The sequence below is a fragment of the Lepidochelys kempii genome, chromosome 9, assembly GCF_965140265.1.
Source record: "Lepidochelys kempii isolate rLepKem1 chromosome 9, rLepKem1.hap2, whole genome shotgun sequence".
In the NCBI taxonomy this organism is placed as follows: Eukaryota; Metazoa; Chordata; order Testudines; family Cheloniidae; genus Lepidochelys; species Lepidochelys kempii.
The window spans coordinates 84,966,368-84,988,482 of NC_133264.1; the positions used below are offsets into that span (position 1 = coordinate 84,966,368).

The 22,115-nt window shown below is 42.5% G+C and overlaps 1 protein-coding gene across 2 annotated transcripts in view; it reads right to left on the reverse strand.

Annotated features, from left to right (window-relative positions):
• Positions 1-22,115, reverse strand: part of COL4A5 (collagen type IV alpha 5 chain) — a 138,632-nt gene that overhangs the window by 25,941 nt on the left and 90,576 nt on the right. For both annotated transcript variants that reach the window (XM_073361228.1, XM_073361229.1), the window contains exons 30-37: positions 18,374-18,487; positions 11,405-11,572; positions 8,506-8,595; positions 7,424-7,573; positions 6,527-6,625; positions 5,079-5,168; positions 4,159-4,289; positions 697-823 (exon numbers count right to left, since the gene is read on the reverse strand). In XM_073361228.1, the coding sequence (XP_073217329.1) occupies positions 697-823; positions 4,159-4,289; positions 5,079-5,168; positions 6,527-6,625; positions 7,424-7,573; positions 8,506-8,595; positions 11,405-11,572; positions 18,374-18,487 (969 nt within the window). The remainder of the gene's footprint in view (positions 1-696; positions 824-4,158; positions 4,290-5,078; positions 5,169-6,526; positions 6,626-7,423; positions 7,574-8,505; positions 8,596-11,404; positions 11,573-18,373; positions 18,488-22,115) is intronic.

Here is a 22,115-nt window from a genome sequence, read left to right on the forward strand (position 1 = left end):
GTGTCGGTGTGGGAAGAGCTTCGTCAGTGGGAGAGCTTCTCTCACTGACATAACTAGTGCCGCTTGTGGGGGCTGGAGTAATTAAGCTGACAGGCGAGCTCTCTCCCATCGGCGTGGCGCAGCTGCATCATTGCTGTAAAGCGCTGTAAGCTCTGTAGTGTAGCCTTAGCCTGAATTATACTGACTATTAAAAAGTCTCTAGATAAGATTGCCAAACATAATAAACTCATATTTGTATATATTGAAAAAATCTCCTCTTTACAATTAATTCTTTAGAGAAGCCAAGATTTTGTAGTAAGTTATATTAAAAGTCAAGGTCCACAAGGACTTTGTTGTAGCAATCCACAAGGGAAAAAGTATGGCCAAACTCAGATATTTTGTGCGTCAGAGGAGTTAGTAATCTGACCAATGCAGATAACTTAAGCTGTAGTATTGGCTTTCACAAATGTTCATGTGTTCTGGTTCCCTCACTGCAAATGAATTGACATTGATTTTAGAAGGAAGTTTAAAATTATGTATCTCTATTCCTTTGCAGTGATGATTCCAGAAGCATTACATGAACTGGCTCCACGGTAAGAACCCTGAGCAATTGCAACCTGCCCCCATTCAAATTACCTGCTTTTGGATATGGAAGTCAAAACATGAGAGCCTGAGTGGAAGACAGGAAATTCCAAGGAAAATTCCTAGTAAAATTACCTGGGAATCCAGGAAGGCCTGCTTCTCCTTTTGCACCTGGATTACCAGGTAATCCAGCCAAACCAGGATTTCCAGGTGTACCTTTGCTGCCAGGGTTACCTGGGTATCCAGGGAAACCAGTGTCACCCTGGAAAATATTAGGCAAAAATTAGATCCATTCATATTCATTTCATTTAATTCTTTTTGTATGTTCCTGTTCTTGACATCAGACACCAGTGAATGTCATTAAAAATCTTCACAGTTTTTCTTTTTGCCTAACTTAATGTTAACCAATGCTTAGTGCTGGAACTACCTTGGTAACGTTTATTACTTGAAAAAGGCAAATGTAAAGATTTTAATGGTGGCCACTACAATTTGTTTGTATAGCGTTCCACAGAGCCTTTCCCCAAAGTCTGTTCTTTGGCATTGCAAAAAGTTGGAGGGGTTACTTTCTTTTAGCTCTACATGGAGAGATTTTTTTTTTTTTTAACAATTTTAAACTTACAACTGTAAAAATAGCATTGTGGGAGCCCAGGTATATTGCATCTAGGGCAGGAGTGGGCAAACTTTTTGGCCTGAGGGCCACATCGGGTTTCCAAAATTGTATGGAGGGCCGGTTAGGGGAGACTGTGCCTCCCCAACAGCCAGGCGTGGCCCAGCCCCCGACTTCTATCCAACCCGCCCTGCTTCTCGCCCCCTGATGGCCCCACCCCATCCAACCCCTCCTGTTCCCTGTCCCCTGATGGCCCCCCTGGGATTCCTGCCCCATCCACCACCCCCTGCTCCCTGACTGCCCCCTGCCTGCTTCTGCCTTCCCCCTGATGCTCCATCCAACCCCCCATCTCCTTCCTGACTGCCCCCCCGGGATCCCTGATCCCATTCAACCCCCCTGTTCCCTGCCCTCTCACCACCCCGATCCCTATCCACATCCACATCCCCACCCCCTGACCACCACCCCAAACTCCCCTGCCCTCTATCCAACCCCACCTGCCTCCTGCCCCCTTGCCGCGCTGCCTGGAGCACCCGTGGCTGGCGACGCTACAGCCGTGCTGCCTGGCTGGAGCCAGCCACGCGCCGCGCAGCACCGAGCACCGGGTTAGGCCCGGCTCTGCAGCTTTGCTGCCCCAGGAGCTCGCAGCCCCACTGCCCAGAGCATTGTGCTGGCAGCGCAGTGAGCTGAGGCTGCGGGGGAGGGGGAAAGACCAGGGGAGGGGCCAGAGGCTAGCTTCCCGGGCCAGGAGCTCAGGGGCTGGGCAGGAGGGTCCTGCATGCCAGATGTTGGCCGTGGGCCGTAGTTTGCCCACCTCTGATCTAGGGTGACCAGACAGCAAGTGTGAAAAATTGGGATGGGGTTGGGGGTAATAGGAGCCTATATAAGAAAAAGACCCAAAAATCGTGACTGTTCCTATAAAATCAGGACATCTGGTCACCCTAATTGCATCTCAGTAATGCCATGTAAAACCTGTTCAGTTTACAAGCAGAGTATTCTCCTAACTTGTCAGCTCTGCAACCACAACTCTGAAAGTAAAAACACTGTTTTCTTTCTGGCTCATGCATCATCACCAGTAGTAAAGGTTGAGACTGTCACATTTTTTACACAAATAGATTCATACCTGTACACCCCATTGCATTCCAGTGCTCTCCACTAACTACAGATTTCTGTTCAGTCATTAGGCTTTACTAGATGTCATGAAAATGGGAACTGGGCATTCAAATCCCACAGGTGGCTCTGAAAGTCTCAGTCATAAATAAAGTGTCAACTCTTCCTAGTAGGTGTTACTGAGCTACTAATATATTTTAAGCAAACACTTCATATTCCTCAAATTGGAGCTAGAAACTGTTCAAATCTGCTCCTATAGTATAAGCACAGGTTTAAGGAGTGGAATACTACCAACTCATGCTTTTAAAAGTAAGAGATGAACTAAGTTTCATTCTAAGTTACAAATAAACATTTATGCGATCATTGGCAACAAGACAAGTCCAGGTAGGAGATCTTTGGCCACGTTTATCCTGGTTACCAAACGTTACACCAAAAAATAAATTTGGCCCCCCTTAGTTTTAACATTCCAATCAGGTACCTTGCTAAAAATGAGATATTTTTATAAGTTCTATCCCTACTAGTTATTTTATCAGTGCAGTTCACACATACTTCTGCTTCTTGTTCTTATTCCTTGCCCAAGTGCCATAATTCCCCAGACATTCCCCAGACCTGAGGAAGAGCTCTGTGTAAGCTCAAGAGGTTGTCTCTCACACCAATGGAAAAGATATTACCTCACCCACCTTGTCACCCTATAATTCCCTAAAACATCAGAATCATTTTCACAGCAACAACTGTGAGGTCAAACAGGATTATGTCATCATGTGGAAAAGAAGCAACAGAATCTTTTAAGAAGCCAAGATTCTGTTGCCATGCAGTTATCTTGGACATTGTAGAAGGAAGAAAAATACAGAAGTGTGTGATATTTTATCTAAGGATTGGTTTTGTCTCAAGATTAGTCATAAGGCTCCCAGTGACAGCTGCTAGGCGCTTACCTTTTTTATAAAGTCTGGTCACTTACGTAGCAAATGTTTGAAAATCTGGGCACCAATATCTTTTTCCGGGCTTTAGTTTTTGGCAGCAGCAACTGTGACCTTTTAGTTGCATCTTCCCTGTGGATGCGTCTCAAAATGGCACCTCTGCGCATTGTAGTCACCATTTTTCAAGAATGAATTGTGGTTGCTTGAGATTGGAATGGAGCAGTTCATTCTACTACTCCCTATAGGTTGTCATGATGTCACCAATTATAACAGTGACATAATGAAAACCTATAGGGAATCTTAAGTGAGCCATAACTAGGATAGGTTTTAGAGTAGCAGCCGTGTTAAGTCTGTATTCGCAAAAAGAAAAGGAGGACTTGTGGCACCTTAGAGACTAACCAATTTATTTGCGCATAAGCTTTCATGAGCTACAGCTCACTTCATCGGATGCATTCAGTGGAAATTCAGTGCATCCACTGAATGCATCCGATGAAGTGAGCTGTAGCTCACGAAAGCTTATCCTCAAATAAATTGGTTAGTCTCTAAGGTGCCACAAGTCCTCCTTTTCTTATAACTAGGATAGTCTCATATGCAACTTTCTGCCAAGTGCTAATACCACCACAGATCGGGGTTTCTCCAGCTGTTCCAGTTGCTTTAAAATATTACTCTCTACCAATGGAAACGGACATCACAGATGCTTGTCTCAGTAGATGGCCCTCTGTTAAACAATTCTTAATAAACAAAGACTTTTATGAGGAAAGCCAGTGCTGCCATTGGCTGCAGGGGAAGTGAGTTTTATGCAGATTTTCAAAAAACCTGTTTTTCCTTTAAAATGAATCTTTATTTTAATCTTAAAAACACTGAATCCCAGTGTGTCTTTCTCTTCACACAAAAAAAATGAACACACTTTAACACAGAAATATCATTCACCCACAGCGCCTTCTATGGAAGGATTTTGAAATATACCTTAGGACCAGGGATTCCAATATCTGAAAGACCTGGGTTGCCTTTCTCCCCCTTTAATCCTGGAAATCCTGGAGGGCCAGGCTGGCCAGGACGTCCTGCTATGCCTTGAAAGCCTTTAATACCTGGGATACCTGTCCAAAATATCAAAACATAATGGTTTTGCAGCAGCTTCAGAGCAGTCAGTCAAATTGTAAACGGACCAGAAAGGACTAATGAAGAGTTGAATGACTGTTGAGACTTATTTTTTTAATCAAAAACAAACGAACAGCTAAAATCTCTCAGGGCTTCAGCATATTTCTCATATGTGGGGAAGAATTCTACAGAATGCACAAGCATATAAATATTGCCTGTGTGTGTATATTTTTAAACTCTAGTAAAACCAAGAGGCCCTTGATAGTAAATAGCAACCAATTACTACTATAACCCCCCAAATATTGGTGTTGTTGTCCCAACACGTCTTCCAAAGTAACTGAATTACTGTATCTATTTCCTTTTGAACAAATAACCCATCTTATTTTCCCTCTGATGGGCTAGTCCACAGAGTCCTTTTCATTTCTAAACTGTTTTGTTGGGTGAAATCTGAAAAACGAGAGACCAGGCTCAATAAAAATTGTAATAAGATTCTTAGACAGATTTGTGGTCTCAGATGAACTACACATGAAAGCTACAATAGTAACACAGCCTTCCAGCTTTTATCTGTAGTACTTTAAAATGAATGTACTGTGTTAAATATTTTATTATACAAGTCTGAATCTTCTATGCCAAGGTGTTTACCATATATTCTCTCTGTACTCTTCACATAAGTATATGCATACTACTTTACATATATTTACATTCATATACACATTACACATGCAAATCTGCCTCTGCTCCGCAGAGATGAAACGTACTAACCGGACCAATGCCTTTTGGTAACTAACCTGGAAGCCCCGTCTCTCCCATGGCACCTTTTTGTCCTGGAGGTCCTGCTGGTCCTGACTGTCCAGGAAGCCCTGGCTCTCCCTTGGGGCCTAGAAAGTAGGTTACTTTAGTTAACAGATGGCAATGACAAATCATTTTGAGACAGTGATTTCTCACATGAATATGGCCATCTTCTAATTTGGGGTTTCTTTCGGTGCCCAGCTTCCCTGAGATACCTTTTTTCCCAATCTGCACTGAAGATTTAAACCTTTTCTTTCAGCTGCAGACCTTGATGCAGTTATCTATGCCTTTCCTCCCTGAGTAAAAATGGACTGCACATACAACTACAACTTGGGAACCATCTGAAACCAACTAGCACAGAATGTGGCTGCCAGTTTCTTAAGCAGTGCTTCACATAAAGAGCACATTCTCCTGGTGACTCCTTAATCTGCAATGGCTGTTCTTTAGTTTCCCGTGGAGTTTAAGCCCATGGATTCGACTGATAAAGCCTGAACTGGTGTGGGTCCTGACTGTCTGAAAGATTGCATAAAATCCCATATGACACCTAGAGTAAGACTTGCAACCAGGCAATGCTGGTAGAGAAATACTGAACAAAAAACATAGAGGCTTCAGAAGCAGCAGAATAAATACCATGAAGTAAGTTTTTTGATCCATGCAGTAGCTAAAAGCATACATATGACTTCCAGCTAGCCTCCCCAAGACTTCTGTTTGGTCTGTTGCTAACTGTAGAGGTAAGGACTAATGATGTAGGAATATGTTGACTAAGTAGGTCAGTCAAGGCTACTTACAACTCCTCCAATCAGGTTGCTCTAAGCAGCAAGCTCGTTTCCAGCTACCCCAATGGCAATCCCAAACTTCAACCAGATCAACGGCTCAAAAATTGCATTCAGGTATGCCTAGTATTTTACTAGGAGTAACAAATCCACAATTTGGATAGGGATCCCAAGTTCTCCACAGTCTGCAGATATTTAGATCTAGAAAGTGAAGTTGCCCTTTATGATGGTACTACGATGTGAGTAAAAATGATGAAGTCATTCAACATCAATGAAGAAAGCTGGGAGGAGAATGGAGAATCCAGTTGAATCTGGAGGGAATACCTGGCACTGGGTGCAGCTCAGCACGAAGTGGCTTTGATTCAGAGAATGGAAGCAAAGTGAGAAAGAAGAAAGCAGCATGCTGTAATCTTGGACTCCCACTGAGACAATACATGGATCTGTGAAACTTATAACAAGCTGTGTCGCTCTTGAATTGCACTTGTCAGTGATAAGCAGACTCACTAAGCACCTGACTAGACCTCTTATGCATACATCATGATACAGTGGATCGAAGGTTCCCTAAACATGGTTTACAACCATATTTTGCTGCCACAAAACCAACAGCATGTGCATTTTTACAATCCAAGTCATTCATTACAAAGACTGTACATGGGCAGGGTTTTCTACCTTACCTGACAATCCTGGTGCACCTGGTTGCCCATTGAATCCAGGTGGCCCTGGGTCACCTGGAAGACCTTGATAACCTTTCTGGCCTGATACTCCAGAAATACCTTTAAGTAAAAAGACAAAACTTAATTACTGCTTTTTTTATTTTTATATCAAAGGAGCAAATTTCCTCATATATGAATAAAATGCCAAGTAAGGATTCTCTCTTATCAGGTGCAAATCTCCATATAAGCTAACTCGAGAGACAGTACCATAGAACACAAGTCAGTGTTCCTGAAGACCCTGGACGAATATCTACAGAACAGAAACAACACAGTGCAGGCAGAGGCAATACAAGCTTCCTGACATCAGCCATTGACAATATGCTTCACAGCCATACTGACAGAAGCCCTAGGTCTGCCTTGGGGCCTAGAACAGCAGATTAGTTTTGTTAAATAGATGGCAATAATAGATCATTTTGATGCACTGGTTACTCCCATGAATAGAATGGGATAGGTTCAGCCTACATGTTTATTCTAATCTGTGTATCTGCATTTGGGCTACTTTTCCAAGTGGTTTTGACTTTACTCTTAGACTGCAAGCACTTCAAGGCAGGGATACACAGCACCTACAATGAGGCCCCAAATCCTGGCCAGGGCATTAGGATGCTTCTCTGATATAAATGTTACACAATAAGAAGAGTTTACTAGTAAGGACACTGCAACTGACTATATGGAATAACTCAGTCACACTCAAATACAGTAGTCACTTTAACCTTCTCTTCAAGAGAAGAAAAAGAAGAGAGACCCCTAACCCCATCCAGTTTAAGTTTTCCTTGCAGTGAAGGACTAACTGATTATAACTGAATCCATCTCGGTTCACCATCACCTGTAGGAAACCAGCCCATGTATGGAATTCCTCACCTGGAATGCCTGGCTCGCCTTTCTCTCCTTTTGATCCCAGCTGGCTTGGATCAACTTGTCCAGGCGGACCTGGCAGGCCTGTTTCACCTTTGGTGCCTTTCTGCCCTGCCAGTCCAGAAGGTCCTGGCTGACCTGGTAAACCATCACTGCCTACAGGACGTACAGACAGCAAAAGGAAAGTGTAATCTTTAGGGTGGCTAACATCAGTTATGTTTCTATCACACTCCGCTATGGTTGGCCTCCAGGATCTATTCACAAGTAGTGAAATTCACCCAGTGGGTAGTTAGCTCCTGCAAGGCTGTCCACACCACCTTACACCACGCAGGGGGCTGAGTGAGGGGCAATAGATGGAATGATTGCATAAGGGTGCCTACATGTGGAAAAGGACTGTATGCCTTGAATAGGCCATCACAGAGGGAACAGATAGCTGTATAACAAAGCAAAGATCCAGAAGCCCCAACACATTGCACACCCGACATTAATAAATAAAAGTAATAATACCACCTCTATCCAACTGTTACATAGTGCTTTCAATCAATAGATCGCAAAGCAGGAACAGTGTTTGCGAGTCTGCTGGCCGCCTGGTGCAGAGGGAGATTGATGGATTTTACGTACCAAACTCACAAAATTCACCTGCATACAGCCAGATTATGTGGGCTTTATGTGGAGGGAGTGAATTTCATCCATGCTGCATAAAGCCAGCTCTGGAAGGCCTGACGACGCAAAGCCATCAGTCCATCTTTTACATTGTCTGAAACAGACTTTAACAAGTATTATCTTTATCATCATTTGCATTTCTTTAATGTCTTCAATCCAAGGATCTCAAAGATGAAACAGCTAAAGCCTCAGAATGCCCCTTCCAACATGTCACATGGATAGCTTACTACTGCTTTAAACAAAGTACCTGTGAATACCAAAGTCAGAAAGATAACCCAACCCAACCTTAGCAATGAAATTCTGAACTGATTTATGCTATGTAACTCCCCAACAAAACCAAGAATACATCAGAAGCTGCTCCCAACAACTTTGAAGGATAAGCAGTGTTAAATTCTCTGCATTGAAAATAGTCAGACAAATGTTACCTTTAGGACCAGGAAGGCCATTTCTGCCAGGAGTTCCAGGAGGGCCTTGTGGACCTGGAGCTCCCATCACACCCATCTCACCTTTGGCACCTAGATGCATTGAACCACCAGTGTCATTCTGAACAAAAACTCCAAAGCAAAAAGTACTTAACGTTCACCTGTCTTCATTCCTATGGTATTAACCCTGTACATCAAAGTCTGCTAACTTGAGTAATTCTCATTTTATACCTAAAACATAAAAGGGCCAGACCCAGTGAGAGACTGAGCCCAGGTAAATCCCAGTGGTTTCAATGGGTGTTACAGTGCTTAGCCCTTCTGACGATCAGGCTCATATAGAAAAATAACTTCCTAGAATAATTATACTTGGATGTGGCGCAGGCTGTTCCATTATTAGTTCTTGCAGAGAGTGGTGGGTGTTTGTTTCTGATAAGCCGTATAAATCCGTTTCCTGTATAAAATATTTCATGAGGGAGAGTTATTTTTATTTTGAATTTAAAGCGTTATTTACTGAAAGTCAAAGAGGCAATTATAAATACGCAAGCACAACTGGGGAGAACGAAACAGTCTATTTCTTGGAATATAATGGCTTTCATTGCGTGGAGTCAGATCCTTTTGCAGTAAAACAGAATACTGAAAAATCATAGCGAAGTCATCAAGTTCAGCCTCCTAGGTTGAGGAAGGACCAAGTGACCTAGAGACCATGCCTACCAGGTGCTTGTCCAAACTGCTCTTAAAAACCTCCAGGGACAGGGATTCTACAACCTCCCTTAGAAACCTGTTCCAGAACTTAGCTATGCTTATATAGTTAGAACATTTCCCCTCATATCTAACCCAAATCTCCCTTGCTGCAGATTAAAGCCCTCTACTTCTTGTCCTATCTGCAGTGGACATGGAGAACAATTGATCACTGTCCTCTTTACAACAGTCCTTACCATATTTGAAGAGTGTTGTTAGATTCTATTTCACTCTTCCTTTCTCCAGACTAAACATATTAAAAAAAAATGAGTCTTTCCTCCTAGGTCAGATTTTCTAAACCTTTTATAATTTTTACTGCTCTCCTCTGGCCTCTCTCCAGTTTCTCTACATCTTTTTTAAAGTGTGGCACCCAAAACTGGACACAATATTCCAAGTGGAGGCCTCTCCAGTACCTAGTAGAGAAAAACAATTACCTCCCATATCTTACCTATTACACTTCTGTTAATACAGCCCAACACGGTTTTAGCCTTTTTTGCAACTGCATCACATTATTGACTTGGATTCAATTTGTAATCCATTATAACCCCCAGATCCTTTTTAGCAGTACTACTGCCTTGTCAGTTATTCCATATTTTGTATTTGTGCATTTGATTTTTCCTACCTATGTGTAGTACTTTACACTTATCTTTATTGAATTCCATCTTGTTGATTTCAGATCATTTCTCCCAATTTTTCAAGGTCATAAGTATGTCCTCCACTCCATTATCCAAGTCATTAAAGAAAATGTTGAATAGTTCCAAACACAGGACAAGCCCTTGTAGGACCCCACTAGCTATGCTCTCCCAGTTTGATAGCAAACCATTGATAATTACCCTCCATATGATCTTTCAACCAGTTATGCACCCTCCTTATAGTAATTTCATTTAGACCACATTTTGCCAGTTTGCTTATAGACTATGTCAAAAGCCTTACTAAAATAAAGATATCACATTTACTGCTTCCCTCATATCCACCAGGCAAGTAACCCTGTCAAAGGAGCAAATTAGGTTGGTTTGGCAGGATTTGTTCTTGACAAATCCATGTAAACTATTACTACTAGGGCTATGATTTTATTGCAGAAATTTTTAATTAATTTCACAGCAGAGGTACAGGAAAACCACCATGTGGGATGGAAAGAGGGAAGAGCGGGGGCATGTGTGTGGGTGAAGCGAGGGCTGGCGAACGAACACACATTACACTCACCACGCAGCAGCTCCTGGCTGGAAGGGCTGGGCCTGGCTCCCAGCTTCAGCATGGTGACCTGGCCCACACGGTCACAGTGCCACTCAGGTTTGGCAAGTCTGCCTCTCCATAGACAGAGATGGAGGGGCAGACGTGCCAAACCAGAGTGGTGCTGCGATCATGTGAGCCAGCTGCAGGTACTATGTTTGCTCTTCTCCGGTCCTCTAGGGCCTCACCCATCCTTCACAAGTTCATGATTCCGAGATTGTTTCAGCTAGTTACTTAAGTAGTCTAGGGTGAATTTCATCAGGCTTTGCCAACTTGAGTACACCTAATTTACCTAAATAATCTTTAGTCCCTTTAATAATGATGCATACTTACCTACCTACCAAACTTTACACTCAAAATATGACCTCAAAGCAGATTTAAACATCTCTATAACATTACAATATAAAGAAAGGTGGTAAACATGGTTTTAGGGTGGGATTTGCAGAAGTGCTCAGCATTTGCTTACCTGCTGACACTGAAGTGAACAGGAGTTTTAGCACTGACTTTAATAGGAGCAGAGTTAGGCCTGAGCGCTATAGTGGTAAATCCCACCTATAATGCTTAGACTGTAACACACAGTGACTACTGCAAAGCCCTGCATTGGGAGGGGATGGATAGACAATGGATATTACAATTAGAGATGCTTCCTCACCAAAACAGCCCTGGATCCAATCTCCCTCCAAAATTCCTAGGGGACTCTGAAATGTGCATCCAATATTAGAGACTGGGATTTGTCCCTAATTCAGATTTATTGCAATGAAGGATCTCACGGGGCGCCCATGGATAAACTGCTTTTCAGTCATCTGCAAGGTACAGTAAGCAAGCCCAAGTTCAACGACATCTCTCACTAAGGCCGATAGCATGCCCAAACAGTGGAGAACACACACGTATATGCCTACAGGTAACAATGCTCTTCTGGCATGTTTGAATTTACCTGGAAATCCTGATATTCCATCTCGTCCTGGTGGTCCTGGTGAACCTGGAGACCCAATGAGACCGGGTGTTCCTGGAAATCCCGGACTGCCTCTGTCACCAGGTGGACCAGGGATGTCGAATCCAGGAGGGCCAGGATCTCCTTTCTCACCTGGAACTCCTTGTAATCCTAGACATTATTAAAACACCATCCTTTAGCAAGAGATCGGGCATGGTTGAGGGGTGTGTGTGTGTGTATATGTGTGTTTGGGGATGGTAGTCGTAGTGGAATAGCTACTCTTTACTGGCAGCACATTGCCATAATACCTTGATGGAACTCCCACAATAGGTAAATGTTTTGACTTCCAAAGCCTTGATCCTGCAATGGGATCCAAGCAGGCAGACTTAATTCATTTCAGTGGGGCTTTGTGCAGGCTCAAGGGTCACATACATATGAGCTTGCAGGATTGGGGTCCAATTGCCCTGCTGCAAAACTAGAGTATTAAAGTCTACATTTTTCATAAGGCGATGCTAAAAGTTTGTCAGCAGCCCAGTACATATAACCCTTGGTGACCCTGTATTTTGTTTTTGGTATTTATTCAATTGCATGACTAAAGTAGGAGTTAAAGACACAAATTCTCCTCACAAATTAACTGTGCAGAAGATTAAATTTCCCACAATTTGATCCATTAAATGCACAAATGCATTTTTTTCCCCACAGAAAAAAAAATTAAGTGCTCTTTTTAATATCAGGGTGACTATTTATTTTAACAAAGTCTTGTTTTTATTTCATGGTTCAGCCTAATAATTCCTATATACAGCACAAATGCAAAATCCTGGCTTCAGGTGAAATGAAATCCCAGTTGAATTGCATGGAGGAGGCCCACACTATTAGGTTATAAGATAACCTCAAATGGGCATTAATTTTCAAAGGACAGCCAAGTTCTGTGTTTCATCAAGTTTGTCTAAATTAAAAATATGCCTCAATGGGAACTGTTTAAAAAACAAAAGTAACATTGCTTAATATTAGTGAGACTGAGCCAAAGGCACCAGTCATAGTAGGGAGGCACAACTCCACTTCCTTCAATGGGATTGCACAGGTTGAGTTAAGTGGTGACTTTCAGTCTTGAAATGTAGTTTAAATAAACTAATAATCTTAATTTAAGACAAAAAGAAGGTGGCTTTGGTGAAGAAATCACAGTACCTGGTGGACCTGAGGTTCAAAAGCCAACGAGTTAGCATTCATCAGGAAGTTGAGGCACAGGGAAAAGTAATGAGTTGCAAGAGAGTCATTAGGTTAGGAAACAAAATTATGCACATACAGATTAGAACAAAAATCTATACTAAAAGTTACTGAGCACAGGTCTAACTACAAAGTATATAACAGTATTACAGCTACAAGAAACTGGTTTGTAAGTAAATTTCATTATAGGCATTTTTCAACAGCAGCCACCATTCTGCACAGAGAGAAGTAACTGACTGAAAGATTTTTTTAACTACTACAGTGCAATCTTTCAAAAAAAACAAAACAAAACAAAAACAAAACATTGGACTGTGTTCCTGTCTCCTAACCTAGCAAGCTTTTGGAAATGGTCCAAGATCTCCTCTTAAGCCATCTTTATACATTGCCTGCACCAACACAGCCATTCGATGCTGGCCTGTTCATCTCACTGACACCTGTGCGCGCCCTACTCGGTGGTTGATATTTGGCTGTTGAGCACCATCTTTCTGAGGATCCCTCCAAAAGGGAATTTTCAAAGATGCTTCCACTTTATAAAGAAAAACTGAATCCCTTATTGGGAATGCCTAGCCGTCTATTGCTTTTGCAGACTGTTACTATATTGATGGCTCTTTAAAGCTGCTGGAGAGCTTAGTAAGATGTGGTGCTACATGAATTATTTTTCTGTTGTGTATTATAGTATATGAAATAATATTTTCCCCATTGTCTCAAGTTTGTTTGAAGACAATACAATGCACTAGTTAGGAGCCTCTTCTGTAATCTCTCTTATGGAGATTGTTTTGACACATTCAGTGTCAGGAACAATAAAAAACAAATAGTGTAGGACAGCCCAATGCTTCAGCTGATAGTGCTTTGCGCTGCCACTGTACAAAGACTCAAGAGTGATTTAGAGACTCTCACTCTACAGCAGGGGTCTTCAAAGTTCCGGCCAACGGGCCATCTGCGGCCCGAAAACCTCCCCAATGTGGCCCATGGGACTCCAGCAATTTTGGGGCCAAGTCTCTCCCTTGGCTCTACCTGCCGCCCCCCGGGTGCTCCCCTGCCGCACGTTCCCTGGGCGATTTAAAACTACCCGGGGCCCTGCCCATCACCAGCAGTGCAGTGGAGCTGAGTGGTTTCCTGTGCACTCGCTCCACGTGGCTGCCGGCCCCTCCCTGCGGCCCCAAGGAGGGGCTGTGACTCCGTGCACGGCCCCCACCCCAAGCGCCCCTGTGGCCAATGGGAAACTGCCGCGGTGATCCCTAGGGGCAGCGCACAGAGGCCTCCCAGCCCACCCTGCCTTGGAGTCCCAGGTAAGCACTGCACGCCCTGACCCCCTTCCAGAGCCTGCACCCTCTCCCCCTTCCCATGCACCCCCCCCAAACTCCCTCCAAGAGCTTGCACCCTCTCCCTCACACCCCCAGCCTCCAAACTCCCTCCCAGAGTCTGCACCCCCTTCCCACACCCCCCCTCCTGTCCCCAAATTCCCTCCCAGAGCCTGCACCCCTTCCCCCTCCTCTGTCCCAGAGCCTGCAACACCACCCCCTCCTCCTGCACCCCCACCCCCGAGCCTGCACCCAGCACCCAAACTCCATCCCAGAACCTGCACCACAGACCCCCTCCACCACCCAAACTCCCTCCCAGAGCCCAACCTCTCACCCCTTCTGTACCCAAACTCCCTCCCACAGCCTGCAACCTAATCCCCTACCTCAGACCTCCTCCCCCACCCAAACTCCCTCCCAGAGCCTTAGGCAGGTTGGGGGGGCGGAGTTTTGTGGGGCGGGTTCTTGGTGGCATGAGTGACATTATTGGCCCATGGGGAGGATTTGAGGACTGGCACTGTCCCTAAGGTAAATTGAGTTTGAGACCCCTGCTCTATAGACTAGAAGTAAATCAGACGTCTATAACTCACAAAGAAAAATGTGCCTATCTGCTTGCACTGATCAATTACCCTTTGGTTCCTACCATAACAAACATAATAAATTATATAAATATGTATAATAAATTAGAGTATTGTGAGTGGAATTGTTCTCCTGTAGGGGAAAAACAAAGCCCCAGAAGGTATGGCCCATGCTCCAATGTCTATGGGGACTCCATCACCAAACAAAATAAACTATGAAGGAAGTATATAACCTGGTAAGAGGACAAATACTTTCAATATTTCTTGATAGGTGAACCTGGAGTAAAATCAACATGTCTTTGAATCTGTGATAACATTCCCATTTTTCCCCTTCTGCTTCTCAAATGTGTTCGACTGGATCAGAACTGTACTAAAATATGCTACAGAATAAACACTGGAGTAGCTTGTTTTGTAAGAACAAAATATACAGACACTGCAAACTGTTTAAATAAATGGTGGTGCATAAAAAGGAAAAGCTGAACAAAGGAATACTTAAGATTGTTGCAATTCCCCTGAAAACCAGAATCCCAAGAAAGTTAATCTATTATAACAAAAAGGAGTAGACTATTCTGACTCAGTGGGACACAGGAATGAGGGAGGCAACATGCACATTGCACCAGACAAGTAGCAGCACCTATAGGATTAAAATAGATGGTTTACTTAAAGCCTCAGTCATGCACTACGTTTCAGTGTTGTCATGCTGTTAGTAGGCACAATGATCTTTAACATAGAGCTACAATGAAAAATTAGCCATATTGATCCATTGAGACAGGTATATTTGTTTTACTTAGACCACAAAGCACTTCTTTTCCCAAGAGCGAATTAGCAACCACATGGAGTCAAACTCTGCCTAGCACCTGGAAACAGGTATAATGGATATCCAAAGACACACATTTCATACACTTAAAAAGCAGTGTTGCTCTGTGTGTCTAACAAACTCCCTACCACAACCAGGCACAGTCTGTGCCATGAGGGCATGTAGAGAGGTCACTGATGGGTCGGGGAACTGATACATGGGTCATTCAGATCACCTCCATCCCCAGCACTGGGCACTGAAACCAGGTTGCAGGCAGAGGACCTGCAGATCAGCTTCCCTGCGTGAGCAAGGTGCTTAAGCGCATGCCAGACTTTAAGCAGATGAGTAGTCCCTTTAAAGTCAGTGGGACTATTGACACACTTAAAGCTAGGTTTCAGTGGTAGCCGTATTAGTCTGTATCAACAAAAAGAACGAGAAGTACTTGTGGCACCTTAGAGACTAACAAAGTTATTTGAGCATACGCTTTCATAGGCTAAAACCCACTTCATCGGATGCATGCAGTGGAAAATACAGTAAGAAGATATATATATATATATATACTCACACACAGAGAACATGAAAAAAATGGGTGTTGCCATACCCACTATAACGAGAGCAATCAGTTAAGGTGAGCTATTATCAGCAGGAGAAATACAACAACAACAACAACAGAAAAACAGACTCCAATGAGAGACCACTGAATTGGAATTAATTTGCAAACTGGACACCATTAAATTAGGCTTGAATAAAGACTGGGAGTGGATGGGTCATTACACAAAGTAAAAATTTCCCCATGTTTATTTTTTCCCCTACTGTTACTCACACCTTGTCAACTGTTGGAAATGGGCCATCCTGATTATCACGACAAAAGGTATTTTTTCTCCTGTTGATAATAGCTCACCTTAACTTATCACTCTCGTTATAGTGGGTATGGCATCACCCATTTTTTCATGTTCTCTGTGTGTATCTATCTATGTTCCTATTGTATTTTCCACTGCATGCATCCGATGAAGTAGGTTTTAGCCCACGAAAGCTTATGCTCAAATAAATTTGTTAGTCTCTAAGGTGCCACAAGGACTCCTCAGTCTTTTTACTTAAAGCTAGGTATATGCTCAGGTACCTCTGCCCCTTGCTCCTCTGCTGGCTACGGGTTTTCTGCCATGCACTATCTATAATGCCAGCCCAAATTTTGGCACTTCACTTAGGGTGGCTATCACTAAAACAAATCAGAAATGTAGGATAGTGGTCATACAGTAGCAGTATCTATATGTGTACAGCAAAGACTAGGTATATTTTCAAAACATTTCAGCATTAACAAAGTTGTTCTCTAGCTCATACAGCACATTCTCACTATGGTTATTGCTGTGCATTTGCAGTCACAGGCTTAGGGAAGTGGAAATCCCATTCAGTGAAAGTAATTTAGAAGAACCTCTCTCAAAAATAAAACACTTTGTGAACAGAATTTTAACCCCTTCTCCTCCCCCTACTCTCAGTATATAGAATTGGAACTAGAAAATCCTTTTATAAAAATTAAGTAATTTTAAATACAAGATTACCAAAACTCCCTTTGCTAGAGACATGCTTCCTCATTAGTACTATGGGAAGACTCCTAGTTTGGTAATTTAACCTGGACCCAACAAGGAGTCCCAGAACTTCCCAACTTTCCTGAATGAAGAGCATGATGGCAATGGCCGTCCTGGAAGTCACAAGTGATCATAAACTGAATTAAAATTAACAAGTTTGTTTCCAGTTGTGCGTTTATAAAGTGAATGTATGTGACCCTTTCTTCTGGTAGCTTCTTATTCATACAACAGAATACTAGTGCTTAGTGTGTTCTTTTTCTACCTGATGCAGTAATGACCAGCCACTCTGAAATACCTAGGAACAAAGCCATTTTTCAGCTGATTTAGGCCATACTTCAATGCCTATTGAAGTGAATGGAAAGACTTCCCACGGACGTCAGTTGGCAGTGGATCATGCCCTGAATGTCTACTTATGAACTTTAATGGAAGTGGTGTGAGGAACAGTATTGTTACATAGGGCATTTTTTGTTTGCTTTTGGCCAAAGCACAAGATGTCAAATTTATCAATTTTGGATCACAATAAAATTGAAGTTATTTAAAAATGGGTCTTGTCAACTGAATATGAAGTGTCGAGTTGGTTAAACTACTTCAGTAGTTAAGGACTGTCTTGATAACTTAATCATTTGGGTTAATTTATTTCACTTAAGGGTTATGAAATAATTTCCAGTATATAGTCTGTGCACACTTGAGTAACAAATACATTATTTTGGTTGCTACAATAATGTACCCTTAAGGTCCATAAAAGTACCACATTTTCAATATTATGTTGGCTGAGAGAACTATTTCCTTTAACATTATGGGCCTGATCCTGTGAGGTGCAGAGCACCCTCAACAGTACCCAATGACTTCAATACCAGTTGACAGCACACTGTACATCCAGAATTGGGCATCACATAATTTGTCTTTTTAAAGACAGCATAGCAATGAAGGAATACCGTCTACCCTCTCAGTAACCCAGAAGTGCTAGATTAACATGCCACTCCCCTCTGCCAAGGAGAGGAGTTTACGTGGCCTCTCCTAAGGAGTGGCAGAATGGATATATTCCCCAGGAGCTTTGGGAGATATTGTCTCTCTGTGGGGCACAATGCTTCCTAGAGCTCCTGCTGGGGCAGCATGACTCCACACCACCCCCAAGGCAGGCTTGTGCATCCTTGATTGCTCTTCAGTTTACTCAAATGGCAACACCCTGACGATATGCATTCTTGGGCTGCATTAACAAATGTGACAGGCCAAATTTTTCCCAGCTGTCCATCACTGTGCAACCCCCAGTGCCTTCTGCGGGTTTGTATGGGACAGAATATAAAGGCAGAACTTGGCCCACGTTATGAAAAGGGTATTGTCCAAACTGAGAGTCATGAAGTCTCCGGCCCTCCCTTCCTATTTGTTGTTTACTGGCACTTTTGTACAGCGCTGGTGTGCCTGCCTGCCTGCCTGCTTGCCTGACAGACAACAGGTCAGCAATAACTCCAAAGTTATAATCACTCAACTCTTACCTGGTGGGCCCACAGGTCCTGGAGGGCCAGGTTGTCCAGGTGGACCTTGACCACCAATTCCTGGGAACCCTGGGGGTCCCACTAACCCAGGTGGTCCGCTTGCTCCAGGGTCACCTTAAAGAAAATTCTAATTTAGTTCAACAGTGAGGAATCTCAGGGTTTTCACATTCATTTTCAGAAGTCATCTATGAAGTGTCTACACATTGTTCATTGGAATCTGGTCCCTGTGCACATGCAAGTGGAAGTTAGATGTGCAAAAACCCACTTGTGCATGTAATTTCAGAGGCCACTTTTGAAAGATGGTCCAGAGACTTGTTCTTGTGCCATAGCCCACTAGTCTAACAAACTGTTCACAAATACCTTTGCTATACAGCAAACCAGAGATATATATGCAATACAGTGCAGACAATTGCTAATGCCACAAGTTCATAAAAAATTAAAGCAGCTTAAGTGAAAATAAAGTGCATCAAATTGATGAATGTAACATAAGAATGGCCACTCTGGGTCATATCAATGGTCCATCTAGCTCAGCATCCTGTTTCTGACAGTGGCCCGTAACAGATGCTTCAGAGGAAATGAATAGAACTGGGCAATTCTGAGTGATCCATCCCGACATCCGGTTCTACCTTCTGTCTGTTGGAGGTTTAGGGACACCCAGAGCATGGGGTTGCATTCTTGATCATCTTGGCTAATAGCCAGTGATGGACCTATTCTCCATGAACTTATCAAATTCTTTTTTGAACCCAGTTATACTTTTGGCCTTCACAACATCCCATGACAACAAGCTCCAAGGATTAACTGTGAACTGTATGAAGTACTTCCCTATGTTTGTTTTAAACCTGCTGCCTACTAATTTTGTTGGGTGACCCCTATTCTTGTGCTATGAGAAGCGGTAAATAACACTTCCCCATTCACTTTCTCCATAGCTTTCATGATTTTATAGATATCTTCATTATCTCTTTTCTAAGATCAACAGTGCCAGTCTTTTTACTCTCTCCTTGCACAGAAACTGTTCCATACCCCTAACCATTTTCATTGCCCTTCTCTGTACCTTTTCCAATTCTAAGATATCTTTTTTGAGATGCACACAGCATTCAAGGTGTGGGCGTACCATGGATTTATATAGTGATATCATGATATTTTCTGTCTTATTATCTATCCCTTTCCTAATGGTTCCTAACATTGTTAGCTTTTTTAAACTGCCACTGCACACTGAGTGGATGTTTTCAAGTGCTTTGGAGGATAGGGTTAAATTTCAGAATGATCTGGAGAAATGGTCTGAAGTAAACAGGATGAAATTCAACAAGGACAAAAGGAAAGTACTCCACTTAGGAAGGAGCAATCAGTTGCACACATACAAAATGGGAAACGACTGCCTAGGAAGGAGTACTGTGGAAAAGGATCTGGGGATCAGAATGGATCACAAGCTAACAACAAGTCAACAGTGTAACTCTGTTTGGAAGAGGAAAAAAAAAAAAGCAAGCACCATTCTGGGATCTATTAGCAGGAATATTGTAAGCAAGACACGAGAAGTAATTCTTTCGCTCTACTCCATGCTGATTAGGCCTCAACTGGAGTACTGTGTCCAATTCTGGGCACCACATTTCAGGAAAGATGTGGACAAATTGGAGTAAGTCCAGAGAAGAGCAACAAAAATTATTAAAAGGTCTAGAAAACATGACCTATGAGGGAAGATTGAAAAAACTGGGTTTGTTTAGTATGGAGAAGAGAAGACTGAGGGGGGACATAATAATAGTTTTCAAGTACATAAAAGTTTGTTACAAGGAAGAGGGAGAAAAATTATTCTCCTTAACCTCTGAGGATAGGACAAGAAACAATGGGCTTAAATTGCAGCAAGGGTGGTTTAGGTAGGACATTAGGAAAAATATTCTGTCAGGGTGCTTAAGCATTGGAATAAATTGCCTAGGGAGGCTGTGGAATCTCCATCATTGGAGATTTTAAGAGCAGGTTACACAAACACCTGTCAGGGATGGTATAGAATAGATAATACGTATTCCTGCCATGAGTGCAGGGGACTGGACTAGATGACCTCTTGAGGTCCCTTCCAGTACTCTGATTCTATGATGACTCTACAGTCTCTTTCTTGAGTGCTAACAGATAATTTAGCCCTCATCATTTTATATGTATAATTGGGATTATTTTTCCAATGTGCATTACTTTGCCCCATCAACAATAAATTTCATCTGTCATTTTCTTGCCCAGAGACCCAGTTCTGTGAGATTTCTTTGCAACTCTTCACAGTGAATGTTGGACTTATCTTGAGTAATTTTATATTTGTGTGTAAATTTTGCCACTTCCTGTGTACCCCTTTATTCAGATCATTTATAAATATGCTGAACAGCACAGATCCCTGAGGGACTCCACTATTTAACTCTCTCCATTGTGAAAACTGACCATTTATTCCTATCCTTTGCTTCCTGTCTTTTAACCAGTTACTGATCCATGAGGGGACCCTTGCTTTTATCCTATGACTGCTTACTTTTCTTAAGAGTCTTTGGTGAGGGACTTTTGTTGGATCATATTAAAGAAGTTCTGTATTAAAATCACAAATGAGTTTGATTCCCCATAGTTTAAATTCCAGGGTATTACTAATTAAGAGGTCTCTTGGTTTTTGGTACTGTTTCTCTCCCTCTATGTGTGAAACTTGCAAGCTGCTAATTGTGTTAGTACATTCTAAGACAGAGTCTGTTCTCAAAGCAATTCACAAAGAGAGAGACTCAAAGCAATACTCTAACAACAGAAACAGCACCCAGAGACTCCCCGCCCTTTTGTTGTATTAACAATTGTGATTAAAATAGAGATAGAGGATGTATGTGGATGGATGCTTGGTGTGGATAATAACTGAATGATCAGGGAGGTGCCAGCCTAAGAATCCAGTGTCCATCGGCTGAAGAAGGCGTCAAGTGGAAATAACCAGAGGACCCCCGGAGGGCAGACTGGAATCCACCCAACAGCCTCAAGAATGGGAGAACCAAAGACCAAGATAACATCTAGCAGCACGGAGCCGTCAGGAATGTGCCATCTGCTGATTGATTCAGAAACAGCATGATGAAGCAATTCCCATAGACTGGCATAGGAAGAAATTCGTATAAAAATAGATTCTAAAAAGTGAGAACTTTGGGGTCTGATTCTGCAAACCAACTTCCAGGAGCATCAGATGAGCATCTGACAAGGCCCTGCTCCCTCCTCATGTCCAGGCCACCTGGCCAGTGGCTTGGCATGAGCAACTCTAAGGCTGGTAACTATGATAACAACCTTGCAGAACCTGTGTGTGTGTGTTTGTATGAATGAATGTGTGAATAAATATGAGATTGAATGGAATGTTATAGCTATAACTAACTGCTTACTATGATTCTTTCTGTATTCACAATAAATGTGATATTTTGCCTTTTTCCCTTTAATAAGATCCTGCTGGTTTTTAATTTATTGGTATAACACTTTGTCAAAGGCTTTCTGAAAGGCCAAGCACACTACACCAAGTGGATCAACCCTTGTCTACATGCTTGTTGATATACTCAAAGAATTCAAATAGATTGGTGAGGCATGATTTTCCCTTTACAAAAACCATATTGACTCTTCCCCAGCAGATAATGTCTATCTGTCTGATAATTCTGTTCTATACTATAGTTTCAGCCAAATTGTCTGATACTGAAGTTAGGCTTACCGGCCTGTAATTGCCAGGATTGCCCCTGGAGCCTTTTTAAACACTAAGCATTACATT